Source organism: Temnothorax curvispinosus, unplaced genomic scaffold (genome assembly GCF_003070985.1).
Source record: "Temnothorax curvispinosus isolate PA1 unplaced genomic scaffold, ASM307098v1 QBEX01008120.1, whole genome shotgun sequence".
NCBI classification, from domain to species: domain Eukaryota; kingdom Metazoa; phylum Arthropoda; class Insecta; order Hymenoptera; family Formicidae; genus Temnothorax; species Temnothorax curvispinosus.
The window spans coordinates 27,719-42,484 of NW_020217900.1; the positions used below are offsets into that span (position 1 = coordinate 27,719).

The 14,766-nt window shown below is 44.9% G+C and overlaps 1 protein-coding gene across 2 annotated transcripts in view; it reads right to left on the reverse strand.

Moving 5' to 3' along the window:
* The window catches only part of LOC112457686 (Down syndrome cell adhesion molecule-like protein Dscam2), a 54,877-nt gene that overhangs the window by 23,566 nt on the left and 16,545 nt on the right, over positions 1-14,766 (reverse strand). For both annotated transcript variants that reach the window (XM_025020870.1, XM_025020871.1), the window contains exons 3-5: positions 7,835-8,161; positions 2,915-3,076; positions 2,398-2,547 (exon numbers count right to left, since the gene is read on the reverse strand). In XM_025020870.1, the coding sequence (XP_024876638.1) occupies positions 2,398-2,547; positions 2,915-3,076; positions 7,835-8,161 (639 nt within the window). The remainder of the gene's footprint in view (positions 1-2,397; positions 2,548-2,914; positions 3,077-7,834; positions 8,162-14,766) is intronic.

Consider the following 14,766-nt stretch of genomic DNA (forward strand, 5'->3'; position numbering starts at 1 on the left):
ACATGAGGTAATTAACCCATGAGCGAATTACGGCGATAATTAATTGATGTTTGTCAGAAATATTTGTGTGATTAGAAATATACCAAAGCGGCGGCGGTGCTAATTATATGGATTTCAAACATGTCGTATCTGGTTAAATCGTGTCATATTGCCCGAGCTAATTTCCGATCGGCAAACTCTTTCAACAAAAACATAGTTTATTTAATCGCGGTATGATGAAGCTTGCCGAAATTTGCAATAATCGTATTAATTAATTAATCGACGTTGTTATTCCGAGCGCGTCCTCATCGAGGCGATTTCACGAATACAGCATGGAAGACTTTTGCTGCGAAGAAGAGCAGAAAGTAAGCGGACGCATAAAATCACGGCGGCTTTATGTTCGAACCTGGCGGAGAAACTTTAAATAAGTCGCACGTCCCTCGAAAAATTTGCGATATCACGAGAGGTTCTCCTAGTTTTAAAGTTTCCGAACACACACACACACACATACGTGCACTATGTCTCTCTATCTCTACCTGTCTCCCATTTCCTTCTCCACTTGTAGTTTCGAAAATCTAGAATCGCCTAGGAAGACGGCGAGTAGACTTCACAATGAGGATAGGATACCCCGGTAAAAGAGCACGATCAATATTCCATCATAAACATTATTTCAATTTTTCCGCGTGGTACACGAGACATATCAAATTCAATCGCGTACATTAAATAAGAACAATAGACAGATAATGTATTTGTAATAATCCCGAAGAGAACGCCAACGGTTACCAGATCGCTTACAAGGCGATGGTATCGCGAAGGTAATGGAAAGGTAAGGTATATAAAGCGCACAATAGTTTGCCTTTCCCCTTGCGTTCGTGCGGATGCGATGCGATTAAAGTTCCTCTTAATTTCGAACGCGATGTGACATCCTACGGAGAAGAGAAACGTCATTAGCGGGACCGCTCGGGGGGGGGGGGGAGAGGGGGAAGAACTGCCTGCGATCGCGTCTTATCTCGCCCTCTCTCGCCCTCATTTATTCAGCTTCTCCCGTAATTTACGCAACGCCATACTGTCATCGTTTCTTTAACAGTTATCTAATTAAACATCGACCGCGCCGCTGTCGAAGAAGTCGCTCGGATGAGGCTCCCCGGGCTCCCATGCCGTTAAACGCACTGTTTTTATCTTCTTTTATCCCCGGCGACCATCCAGCTATCGCGAGATAAGATCCGAGTTAATGTGCTCGACACGATAGGGGAACAAATTGCGAGAGCGTAAAAAACGAGAACGGACGCTTCCTGGAATTAATTATCTACTCTATTTGATGATGCCTTGATTCTTGACGATCCCTTTTGATCGGACATTAATTAAACTGGCGACTCACGTCGGCCGGTATATTTATATACACACGTGACAGAAATAAATATTCGTGTATAATCGTGCGTTTGGTCGCCGAGAGCGCATCAAAACTTTACTTTTATTAAAAATTTCAATAACGCAGATGTATCGAGTTCTCGATTTGTGGGACAAATTTTCTCTTTTCACCGCTCTCCTTTGGTTGCTTTCATTCCAAATGAAAAAAATGGGAAATATAATTGCCGCGGTATCGATCGAATCGGGTGCAGGTAAAGTAAACATTTAATTAAACTCCGCCATACGTCCGCTATACGTTCAGCTCGAGGCGGAACGGGAATTTACCGTTCGACAAGCGCAACGGATATCCAAGGCTCCGGCTCTGTTTACGTTTTCGAAAAATTTAATAATTGTCGAAATAAATTCATCTTTGTGAAATGATGGATACGACAGAGAATAGGGATCGTTCCCATTTCCCGCGCCGTCCAATTAATCCTGAATCGAGATAGTTAGATAATAAGGATAATAAGATTGTATCTGTGGTAGTATCCGGGCTTTTTAGCGTATTGTGTTTTAATAACAATTTCATCGACTAATTCAGAACCAATTTTTCCTCGAGGAAGGTATCGAACTACCTATTGTTCTCGAGTAATTAGCGATAGAAAATAAAAAGTTTCTTCCGAAATAAGCTTCGCAGGAGAGACTAATTGAAAATAATAACCAAAGGAGTAACAAAACAATCTTCTATATAATTAAAATTTATTAATTTTTCCGGCAAATATCGCTTTAATAAAATTTTAATTTTAAATTTGACGCTCGCAAATCAAATTGACTGATTTTTAATTAACATATATAATTCTGATTATTTGATAAATTGCGGTTTAGATATGTATAAACAGCAATTTGATGTAATTTAATGATAAACGACACTCTGATAACTCTGATATATTTTCAACTACGGAAAAACTGGCTAAATTGGTCAAGAAATCCGCCCTTACAGAGCAACGTGATGCAAGCGGGCGCCCCCCCCTGCCCCGGGTGTACAAGGAGAAAAATCTATGACGTACTCACCAGTCAGTTGCAGCCGCCCTACATTGCTGCTGACGACGGTGTCCTGAGTTAACCGGTGATGCGTCCTGCACCGATACGTCATCTGCGCGTCGCTTCGCGTAATATTGATTATCATCAACTCGCCGGTCGGCAGCATATGATATTTGCCATCTATAACAACACGCGTCGGGGAGGAGGAGGAGGAGGAGGAGGAGGTTTGAATTACGTTTCTATCATCATGGAAATCTAAATTGATCGGAAGGAAATTACGTGTTTATTTATATATACGTGCGCGCACGTAGATGACGTCATGCAATATAACTCCTGTTTTCCAGCGATATAATTAATTTGCGACAATACCTATTATACGTATATGACAAAAGGCAACTGTAATTTTAGAATAATTCGATTCCTCCTATTTCATGTTAAATATAATAATTCCATATCTGTTATTTTAGAGCAATTACCCACGCTGGTTCGCATTGAAAAGCCCGCTACCCGTATGTCCGTTTTCTTATTTCTTTTAAATTATACTCACCGCCCATTGTGGAGGGGTAAATATTGAAGACCGGTTCTTGAAGCCAAGACGTGACCGTGACGTGGTCGCGAACAAAACTGGGCACGATGCAGCGCATGAGCACGTTGTTGCCGGGGAACCCGCTGGGATTTTGCACTTCCGGATCGTAACGTTGGTTTACCACTGCAACACGTAACGATAAGTTCCACTCTCTCCCCGGTCCATATACCACGGTTCCGGGGACTATAAGAACTATAACGCAAATGCTAATGGCGCTGCCGCGCGGCCGCAGCGAGGGGTGTTACAATTCGCTTTTGATACACGTTCGTCGATAAGAACCGAAACGGCACAACGCGGAACAGTTTGCCACGTTTTGAACAACGTTCGACGCCGCTTCTAATTAGAGAGCTCTCATAAATGTATGCGCGGACATGCGTAATTTTATTCCCCTTGTCCTCTGTACACTTAATGATCTGTTTAACGCATGTTTGCGGGTAAACACGCGTTACATTTACTGCGCGTATCCGCATGTTGAATTTACACTATCAATTAATAAAATGAGTAACAAATAGCCTTCGTTAATTTGATAGAAATTTAATAATTGTGCAAAATAATGGAACACAAGGGGATGAACAATGGCGGAATATTCGACGCCGCGGAGAAAACGCCGCGGGAACGATCATCATGTGTATGTTAAATTATGCAGATTTACTATGCGCTTTTATTCATTTTCATTTCTCTGCTAGGTAAATAAAAAGATAAAAAAGAGCGAACACGCTTTCTTTATACCACTATATTTTTACGATTAAATCTTTTACATCGCGCGAATAATTTAACGTAATCCGTGTTAGAGAAACTTCGTGGTTTACGAAAAAGTTATTTGTATGTCCGCGTCAATGATCAGCTGAAAAAAACTCGCGAGAGAGCGCAATTCACGGGGAAACATGACGTAACGCGAGTTTCTTTGAGTAAATCACATCATCCCCCGCGTTTAAACCGCCTTCATTTTTGCCCTGCCGACTTTTGCGCGCTAACGAGAGCGCTCGTATGGGCTTGATAGAAACGAGGCAGCACAATATGGACAGAGTAGAAAATCCCAAAAGGCGGTGGTCTTATCCAAAATCTCATGTCGCGATCCGCCCCTCACCCGGCAGCCCACGTAAGTTGATGGGCTCGGCTGAAAGGTTGGTAAGGGCATGTCTAAGAGGGAGATGGAATAAGGTTGTAAAGAACGTGGAAGGCAGTCAGGCAGCCAGGCAGGAGTCTGAAAGAGAGAGAAAGAGAAAGAAAGAGAGAAAGAGAGAGAAGTGGAGAGAAAGAAGGAGAAATAACGAAAGAAGGTGAAAAAGGATAGAAAAGCGGACGATGGTGGTGGCGGCAGCCAGGGAATCGCTGTGGTGTGGTGGTGCGTTGGGGTTCTCTCTCTGCCTCCGCAACCCGTTTCGAGAGTCAGCGGAGCGAGGCACTCAGACTTCAGAATGGGGTAAAAACTCAGTGAGTTTGCCCGTACTCCATCCACCTTCTCGTGCTCGCTCTATCCCCTCACTCGACTCCTGCGCACGCTACCATTTTCTCTCTCTCTCTCTCTCTCTTTTCGTCCCTTTCTGGTTGCCTTTCCCTCGGCAGCCATCCCTTTCTAGCTTTCCCCGCGTATCGCTCGTTCGGCTCTCTCGGTTACGCGGCAACCAAGCCGAACATAAACTCGGCAGACGTCTCGTGGCAGGTAATATTTACAAAGCATGAAACGAGCAGAGAGAAGAGATAGTAGAAGGGAACAGAGGGGGAGGGAGGAACGTAAAGAGGAGATAGAGGACGAAGGGAATCAAAGAGCGAAAGACAGAGAGGAAGATGCCGCGCGCAAGAGCAGCGACGTCGACCAGAGCTTTCCATCAGAGCACGCATCCGTCCTCTCTCTGCGAATCATCCACTAGAAACGAAAACCGCGCTTTTTCGACAAGTTGGATTTTATGCAAAAGTATCGGAGGACCCCTCTCGTGAGGGGACGTGATTACCCGACGACAAATCTGACGAGTAGCGATGTTTTAAACTCGAGAGTGCGGATAATAATGTCAGATACGTATATGTTTCCGCGTATATGTGTGCATGCACGCGCGCTTTTAAAGAATAAAAAATGTAATTAAGTCAGAATAAACGAAACAAGAACTTATACATCGTATATATATAAATCACGGACTGTTCCTAAAATAAATATTGTAATAGCTTTCTTTCGATTATATAATTCTACAATAAATACCTTTAGATTCTACTTCAATAAGTAACGAGTTAAAGAATATATAATTTAACACCGAGTAATAATTTTATATAAAATTTAAAGAAACCCCACGCCGACGTACTTCCGAGTTATCTTTAAACTTATAAGCTGCTAAGCTGAGAGACACGAGCCGGGGGTTGAAAACGTGAATGTCCGTCTCGTAAAAGTGAGCGACGCGGTTCCTACATGTAGTTTTTATAAAAGAGTCTAGTATACGGTTGTTAAACTTACTCATTTTCTCGGTATAAGGAGGCACATCGTACACACGTCCGTATATACGCGAGGTAATGCCGTGTAACGCGCGCTCGCTTCGTGCTCGGCTATCATGCATATCGGTCGAGCGTACGGAGAACAACGGTTGCCGAATTTTCGAGGTATACATAACGTGTTTCTCAAGTCGCGTCCATTTCGTTCGTTCCTGCGAAATAAATAAGTTCCGCGATATCGTTCGAGCTGAATACGAAATTCAGTTCGCCTCTGAGGCGAACGCGAACGTGGTGGAAAACGGACAAACAGCGAGCGCAAACGCCTAGTGTCCGCAAAACGGTAAGTATTTGTTATCCGGTCTCGTTATCCTCGCCAGTGCAGACTAGATCGGATCTCTTTCTATACTTTGTCAGCTTATTGTGCATATACCAAGTCATGTCATAGAGAGTAGCACATATTCCTCAACAAGCTCGAGCTTGAACTTCCTCGCAAATGATGCCCTGGCGGTTTATTTTCTGCCATCTCTTGTCATCTCTTATATCGTTCGTCTTACATCGTTTCGGGACATCGTTCAGGATCGATGATGAAATATGTCAAGTAACCCAGAGACTAATGGCTTGTTTGTCTCGTAACTCTGCGGGAAAATACTGAATGATGGAAGCTGCTCCCACGGGAAAGTGTTTTGGTCGGATCCCACGTACCGGAACACAATGAACGTAATGTATCGTCATTAGAATCTTTCAGTCCGCCAGAAAAAATAATCGAGATAAATAACCACGAGGTTCTCGCGCGAAAGTGGAAAGAAGACTCATAAACTGCTTCTTTAAAAACTAATTCCTTTGGAGGAAGCTTTCTTTAACGGCGGCGGAAAGTTTTCTTTCTTACGGAGACAAAGTAACCCCACATGACAGGGGTATCCTCCCCTTTCTCTCTCCATTTTTTTTGACAAAGCGTCGCGATTACATACGGCAGCTGCCGAGGTGGTATAAGGAAAAACGAAGAAGGCGACATTTCCGGCGGCAACCAGCAACGTGCTCGAGCGATCGCGCACGCAATCATATCCATTTTGTTTCCAAGAATAGAGAGCGCGCGCAGCCGAAAGATTTTTCTCGGAGGACGGAAGGAAGCGCTAGCTGAAGCCGGGCGCGGAAGCGAAGCGGCGCGCGGGCGGGAAGGAAGGAAGGCGAGGGAAAAGGCAGGATGAGACCGTGAAGGAGATGAGCAAAAAGAAAATGGCTGAGGCGGATACTAGGAGCTGACGCGGCAGAGGCACCAGGCATGAATCTGAAAAGGTATGGGCTGCGTTCACGCGACGATGATTTACGGGCGTATTAGGTCGATAAGATATCTTCCGGTTCGTTGACCCGGCGGAAGCTCCTATTTTTAAGGCGCCTCGCGGCCTCCTTTTACTCCATTTACCCGTCCCTGCCTTCTTTCTCTTTTCTCGCCGTCTTCTACTTCGATACTCTTGTAGACGCGAGTTTTGGAAGGTATCGCGTCGTCGAGCAAAAAGAATCCGTAGACGGATTCTCCCTTCCTATAACGTGATTTCAGTGACTAAGTACCCTGGCTGCCCAACACGAGATTTCTAATATTTTATCTGGCTAATGCCCGCGAAACCGATATTTTCCTCGCGAAGCGAATAAACTATGGAAGATTCTTTTGTGCATGAATATTTTCTCATGTAGAGTAAAAAATAGAGTAAGAGAATATTAAAGAGAATATTAAAAATTAATGCAATATTAAAAATTCCAATCACTTATTCGTTTAAATCAAAACAGACTCTTCCGGGAAGTCGAGATCTTTTTATTTAAATTGTCAAACGCAGCAATTTACTTAACTCATTAACTCGCGAAACCTCAAGTTATAAGAAAAATACATATTTTTAAATAAATACAAACTGGAAATCAATAGTTAGCTAAGTTATTCGATTATCACTCTAGATTGTAACGCGAAAACTCTCTCTTATTTAATTCATCGATGTCTGATGTGATAAATTGTAACAATTCTTAACACACGGCATCCGAGTAATTCAGAGTGACGTCTTCCAAGGTTTTCTCCTTTCTTTCAATATAGTATAACTAAAAGCTGCGATTTCGGTATCTGGTAATTCCATTATCCTGTAGATCCCGCCGCGACGGAGAGACAGCCCCGTTACTTAGCTTGTCGATTACAGTTCAAATACAATATATGTATAAACGTACGCGAGAAGGAAATTTCATCTCATCGGCCGGGGGACCAGAGGACCAGAGGAGACGATCGAATCCGTGGGCCGTGAGAACGCGAGTCCGTTCGCGGATAGAGACACCGCGCACACGCGTCACTCACGAGACCCCCCGTCTTCACGAACCACGTAGGATACGAGGACGAGGACACGATATTGGGGAGAGCAACGCGAGAATAATGCGGAGAAACGGACCGCAGATAACGAGCTTGGCAAGTTTCGCTCGGTTGACACATACCTGCTCTGACGGTGACGTCTCTGCTAACGACCGCGCCGACACTGTTGACGGCGGAGCACTTGTAAATGGCCCAGTGGACGTCCTGCCGGAAGGCCTCGGCCTCGAACGCGGGGAAGTGTATCGTCCCGTTGCCGAGGACGTGCCTGATACCGAGGATGTTCGTTATACTGCCGCCGTCCGCCGCGAGCCAGTCGACGGTCGGCAGCGGGTTACCCCGCACCGTGCAGTCCACCCGGCCGCCGTTCGCGTTGGTGAACTCCACCCTGGACGGCGGCTCCGTCACGAAGCTGGGTCCCTGTGTCTCGTAGGAGGCGTCGCTGGTACCTGCTTCTCAGAAAGAGGGGGGAACAGGACGAAAGACGTCAGATATGTATTAACGGTAGAACGCAAAGCGGCTTAACTATATTCAATTAAGATTACGGCTCCCTATTTCCCTCCCCCCTCCCCCTGGCAGCTCACTGTACATATTTCGCGGATATCTGCGGATCTGCCTTCCGCCTTTCCTTTTCATTATTCATTTCGCATCGCCGCGGCGCCATACAACTTTAAATACGCTTAAAATTTCCATTACCGGCGCGGCGTCGCGCTCTCTCGCGAATTCCTGGAAAAATTGTCCGAAACTCGAAACTGAAAATTGTCCGCGCGAATTTCTGCGCGGACAAAACGATTTCGAGCCGGCATCTAGCGCGCGCGTGTTCGCACACGGTCGCGCTTTATTTCGCGATTCTAATGCGCCATAAATTCTAGAGTATTACGAATAACAATCAGAAACGCATTAATCACGCGGCAGCGTCAACGAATGGACACTCCGGCGGTGAATTTTTCGTTCACCACCGGCCGAATGCGAAGTAATTTTCTAAACGGGGGAGGGAAGGGGGGAGAGTGAGAGAGTCAACACCGCGAGAGAGAGAAAGAGAGAGAGAGAAGGGAGCGGCGGTGGGACGTGCACTGTATCGTCGACGGACATGAACGAAGATAATACGCCCGGCCATAAATCATACATTTAACGCTGAAATTCGGCCGTAATAGCTTCCATAAATGGAGCGCATTGCACGTCCCTCTCCCTCGTCGCCCCTCCTCCCACCCGCCGAAGCCTGTTAACCATTCATCACCCGAGTTATGTTGATTTAAGTAGGAATGCCGGTTCTCTCTCTCTCCGCTCCCGATGTATTCCGCATTCCGTCCAGCATTGCTCATCTGGAAGCTGCTGGCCCGACCAAGTGCGGGACTATCCGCACGTTGCAGAACGTGCAACGAATGACGCGCGCGCCCGCGGCGCGTTTCCGTGTGTGGCCGTACCCGAACGAAATCGCGATCGATGCTCGTCAAAGGACGCGCGTTTTAGGAATTTAGCGTTTCCGAGCGTATAAAGTTTCGACGTGTGCGAAACTTGAAAATAAATTACACGAGTGCCATCAGGCATTATGCGAAAAAGAAATTACGATCACGTCCCGCAAGTCGCAGTTACGAAATAAATTATCAACCTGATATTATCGGCCTGTGTGTACGCTAAACTATAAATTTACAAGTCAAAGTACACACGGTTAGACAGCTTGCGATGTTGCCTTCGCTAAAACTACGTGCTTTTATCTGCGTGGCGCAGGCTCGAGTCCAAGGTACTCTCTCTCTCTCAGTAGCCGAATATAGCCTGAAAGTAGCGACGTCGGAAGTTGTTTTGGCCGAGTCTCCGATGAGCGCTTACGTTGGCAATTCCCTCCCTTACACCAAGCCTGGCGCGAGCTTAAATCTTGATTACTTATCTCCCATAAGCCAAGGCAACGTTTCTAGTAGCCCGGCGGATTCCCCATCCTCGTGGCGTCGTCTCTCGGACGTGCACGTTCGAATCCGGAAAGTTATCGTTTTCTCGAAAAAGAAAATCGCGGACTCTCTCCTATAAAAGCTGTAGTACCCGGCAAAGATTTACTTCCTGCCTTACCCTCTCTTCTTCTACTTCTCTCTCGCTTCTTCCCTCTCCCTCTTTCTTTCTCTCTTTCTCTCTCTCTCTCTTTCTCTCTTTCCTTTTTCCTCGTTTCCCTCCGTTTCTCTCTCCGTTCCTCTTTCTTCAAAGCCGACTAGCCGACGGAGTTTCGAATCTTAACATTGGGCGCACTCCACCATCGCCCGGATAACCAGTGCATTGCGGACCTGCGATTGGATATATATCTTGCGACCTACATTCACCCCGAACTCCGTAATCATTTCCCCGCGGAGGGAAGAGCGGGGAGGGAAGGCGTCCTGCATAAAAAGTTAACTCTTCATCTTCCACGAGTTCCTACGGTTCGCGTTATAATTCCACCGCTGTTCGTACAACCATTTGACATACGTCGGCCGTCTTGCGATTCGATCGTTATACCCGGGGATTCCCCGATTGCGGCGGCGTATACATCAGAAATACGATCTCGGGTCTCTGATCCCGGGTCTCTTCTTGAATCAGATTGGATTACGAACGTAACAGGAGCGTCATATCAGAAAGATTAATCGCGTCAGCTTGTTTTTTATTTTATACTTGTACCCACATTGATGGATATGCGTTCTCGTAACTTCGTGATATTTCATCGATCTGACGTTTCTCCGGTATGTAAAACTTCGCGAAATTTGCAAAATCCCACCTTTTTATCTGATTATAATACGTGACGAAGCCAGATTGCGGAAATAGATCGAAGATTGAGCCGTGTTGAACGCGCTCGAAATACGTTGGCTCATCAAAATAGCTAAACAATGGACGGCGAGTGTGGAGGGACGGGCGAATGCGTAGCTAAGGGTTGCATCTACTCTGGCACGTACTCAACTACACACCCACTCTAGGGGCACTCGGCGGGACCCATGAGAGGAAAAGAGGGACAGAGAAGGAGGGAGAGAACACGATCGCCAGGCCGGCTGTCGTAAGCGATACGTCGGGCAAACTAGAAGCGTAACACCATGTCAACCCTCGACGTCATCATGAGCGTACCACCGAAGACGCCTACTTGTGCTTCTTAGCCGGCAACCGTGTTGAAGAGACGAGACGAGACGAGACCGAGGGCGCGACGACCGACCGTATAATGTTTTGTGTCAACATCCATCCGAGAATCCGCATCCCCTTTAAGTTGCCTCAAGTGCCCGCTTTTATTCACGTTCTGTTCGGTGTGTCCTTTCGTGGAACAACGCAGTTGTCAATTAAAATGTTCGATAAGAAGCGGGCGATGGTTTCCTTTCAGATGTCACGCGGAACGCAATTGTAGTAACTTGGTGATATTGTATGTATTCTTATTTAACATTTAACGACTAAAATTTCTAAAAGAAGCGAGCAACGGTTTTCTTTCAGATGTCTCGCGAAACGCAATTGCAGTAACTTGGTGATATTGCATTCTTATTTATCATTTAACGAATAAAATTTCTATGTAGATAATTTCGCGTGAAGATTAAGATAAAAATTGAGAAATTAAACAATATTTTTCCTACTGTTCGTAAAAGACGTGCAACTTTATACGTATGTGGATATATTAACCCCTTCACTGTTTGGACGAAAATCACAAAGTGGACTAAAAATGTCCGGGGCATTCTACATTTATTTCATCATGACGTATATACACGTCATTCGCAGTTTGAGCCCACCTTGTCAATGACGTGTATACACGACATTGACAGCGAAGGGGTTAAGCAAGAGTTTGATCGATCGTACATCTCGATTTATTCGGAATCGTTTATGTGAAATTGTGTCATTAAAATAAATGTTTCTACAAAGAGAACATTTATGCGTTTCTTATTTATCAAAAGTATATCCATGTTATATCTATAATTCTCCATTTCCAATATTTTAAATATTTATCTCAAGCCTACACAGGCTTTTTCCCGTTTAAATAAAATATTGAATATCCCAGGGGTTTTGGACAACGTATCATTATATTTTTTTAACCGTTTGCGTAGACTAAAAACTTTTCCAGCGAGTAACACGAAGAATAATCGTTTCATCCTTCGTGATTTTGAAAAGTCAGCGTAACTAATAGCGAACCGGCGAACTTAGTCAGCATCGCTGACTAATTGCCGATGAGAGATGAGAGGGTAAAGCCCCTTAGTGGTGCTGACGCGCATACAAAGGGCGGAAGAAGCGTCGAACGGAGCAGTCTCCGCTCCGGAATCAACGGCCATTCACCGGCGTACGATTCTTTCCACGCAGTTCGAAGAAGAACGGCGAAGAGAAGGACGAAAGGAAAAGTTAAGTCCGCGGGATATCCACGCGTGGCGGAGACAGACGAAACGCGCGCGCGGCTGTGCGGTATTGGATAGCACAAAGTAAGATAGGAGATCAGAACGGGAAGAACGGAGAGAACGGATGGATGGTGGATGTACCCGTGGATCGAAGCGAATGGTGGATATGCAAACGGATGGGGTGGAAAAGAGGAGGGGCGCGCGAAGGAGAGAAAATGAGGCGCCCTGTCGGTGGTTTGTCCGACAATGCAAACCGGCTTTCTCATATCACTGTATTGTTTCCATTGTTCCACCGGCTCGCGCCGAGGGATTGTTAGCCGTTAACGGGGAACGAAGAAGTCAGGGAAGGTTCGGAAAGAGAGGGAACAGGGTATCTGCCAGGTCCTAACGCCGATCGTCATCGCCATTCGCTTCCCGTCGCCGGATGTTCCGCGCAACTCTCGCGGGCATAATAAGTAATTTCCGTCGGCGACGTACTCGCGAAGTATCTGCGAAATTTCTCATCTTCGCGTACGCGTGACGCCAAGGATGGCAATAGAAATGGCAGACGTATACTGAACAATTTTATCGCATATATGTCGATTTAATATATATTCGCGCGATAATTTGTGAAATTATGGAAGATCGAAAAATGTATCGAAACAGTTCGTATGAAGAGAATTCACTTATTGATTTATAAATTATTTAGCGTTAAACAAAAGCTTGCATTATGCATTGTTAATGCAAAGATAAAACATAATTTTATATCGTGATGAAATTACGTGGATCCTCACGTTGGTATGCAATTGGCTAATAAATCGCCCGCGTGTGTGCGCGCGATGTGAAATGTTGTTCTAAAGGAATTTCACAATCGCCAATAGAATTACTGAAATGTGAAAACGAATAAACGCGGGATAAAACTTGTAAAACGGATTATACTAAACGGATCGTGCAATACCTTCCTGTATGACGAGTCGTAGACCTTATCGGCGAATTACGCATGAAATTACACGCGAATGCTTTTTCAGTAGTGATCAAAAATCGCGGCGATCGCCAGTTTTCGAGCAATTGAATTTTAAATTTCATAACAATTATTCCATTACAACAAATTTCTTTTTCTAAAGAATTATATGTAGCCTTTATCAATAAAAATTATTCCATGCGTGATTAGTAAAAGATAAACAATAAAACATAAACAACAAAATAAGAAAGAGATCACAGGTATAATAGCGAAATCTCGGTGGATCTTAAACTGTTACGGTTGATGCGATAATTGCAAATTTAATTTTGCATTTCTCGAGGTATAAATTTAATCCCCGTAACAATCTCTAAATCTAACCTGCGCGTCCAGTCTGTGCAGTGGATTATTAATCGAAAGTTCTCCACTCCGCTCCACCGTCACCATCGATCCTCTCGAGGCCTTTGAACTTGCGATCTCTGCGCTTCACGATTTTACTCGGCTTTACGCTTTACGCTTCCAACTTAAAAGACCGTAGTATACGAAATGTCAATCAAAATCTTATTAAGATAAAAGTGCGAGCGAGAATTAGATGATCTTACTTATTCGCGCCCTGAAAAATCTGATTCGCGAAAATATAAACTTTTGAGTTGTTTATTTCTGAAAGACAACGAATTTACTGTTGTTACGTTCTTACTGCAAATCAGATTCGGAAAAATTGATAAATTCGCGATATATCGTTTACATAAATTTTGCTCACGACAACGTTGCGGACGATGTGGCGCAGTAGTTGGACAAAATTATCTTCGTTACACAGTAAGGGGCACATTTCGGCCTGCGCGTTAATTGCCTGCGTCAGCATCGCTGTCCATTTAATTGAGCCCGAGTATCTACGATCGAACGTTAATTATTTCGTATTACGGAATAGCTAATCTGCGATTAGAGGTCCGGCCATTATCTTGTCTCTGCAATCTGATTTCTAGTTGAGCAGCTTATCGGCGATGTTTTCGCGCGATCACGCGTCTACTGTGCGGTGTACCAATGCGACGGTAGAAGATTAATTGTATAATGCTCATTCTCCCTCCCTCCCTCCTCCTCGACACTTTAGTTAAAATATAAATGCACTTCGCCGAATTGATCCGCGAACGGTGGAAGGTGATGCGGTAAACCCGGGACACACCCCCGGTATGCGTTAACTACTGAACTTTATACGATAAAGCTTCGTCATTAAATTTCGGTGCGTTTCGCGTTATCGTCCGGAAATTTATCCGCATTACCGCATCAGAGATTAGCTGGTCCAAACGATAGTATAGATAGTCTGTACTATCGTGTATCGCGGGCCAAATAATATTAACGTGCTCGCTTAGTCACGAATCGTTCGTGATTTTCGCGAAATTCCAGCCGGCGAAAACGTTTAGCGCGCTCGAAAATTGTCGACCGCAAAACTATAATTACACCGTTACGCCGAATATGTTTACGAGTTCTCGATACGCGGAGGGATATTCGGTGAAAAAATAACGCAGTAATTTTCCAACGTTTGTGGTTCCGATTCCCCCTTTCGCATCATTCCTCCGGGCGCGTTTCGTAATTTTGATAAATTCTTTTTTTCCCGTGTAAATACGGCGAGGTATCTTTTTAGCCTCAAAGGAACGCGCGGGTATATTTTTCGGTCGGAAATTCGCTAATTCCGCGAGATATGCGGTTTTTTGTTCCGCTACGATCTGCATCCCTGCGGCCGTGCGGCTTATAATGAGCGTGAAAGCTGCCTTAAAACGGACATAAGTAGCGGACATTATTCGCTCGCACT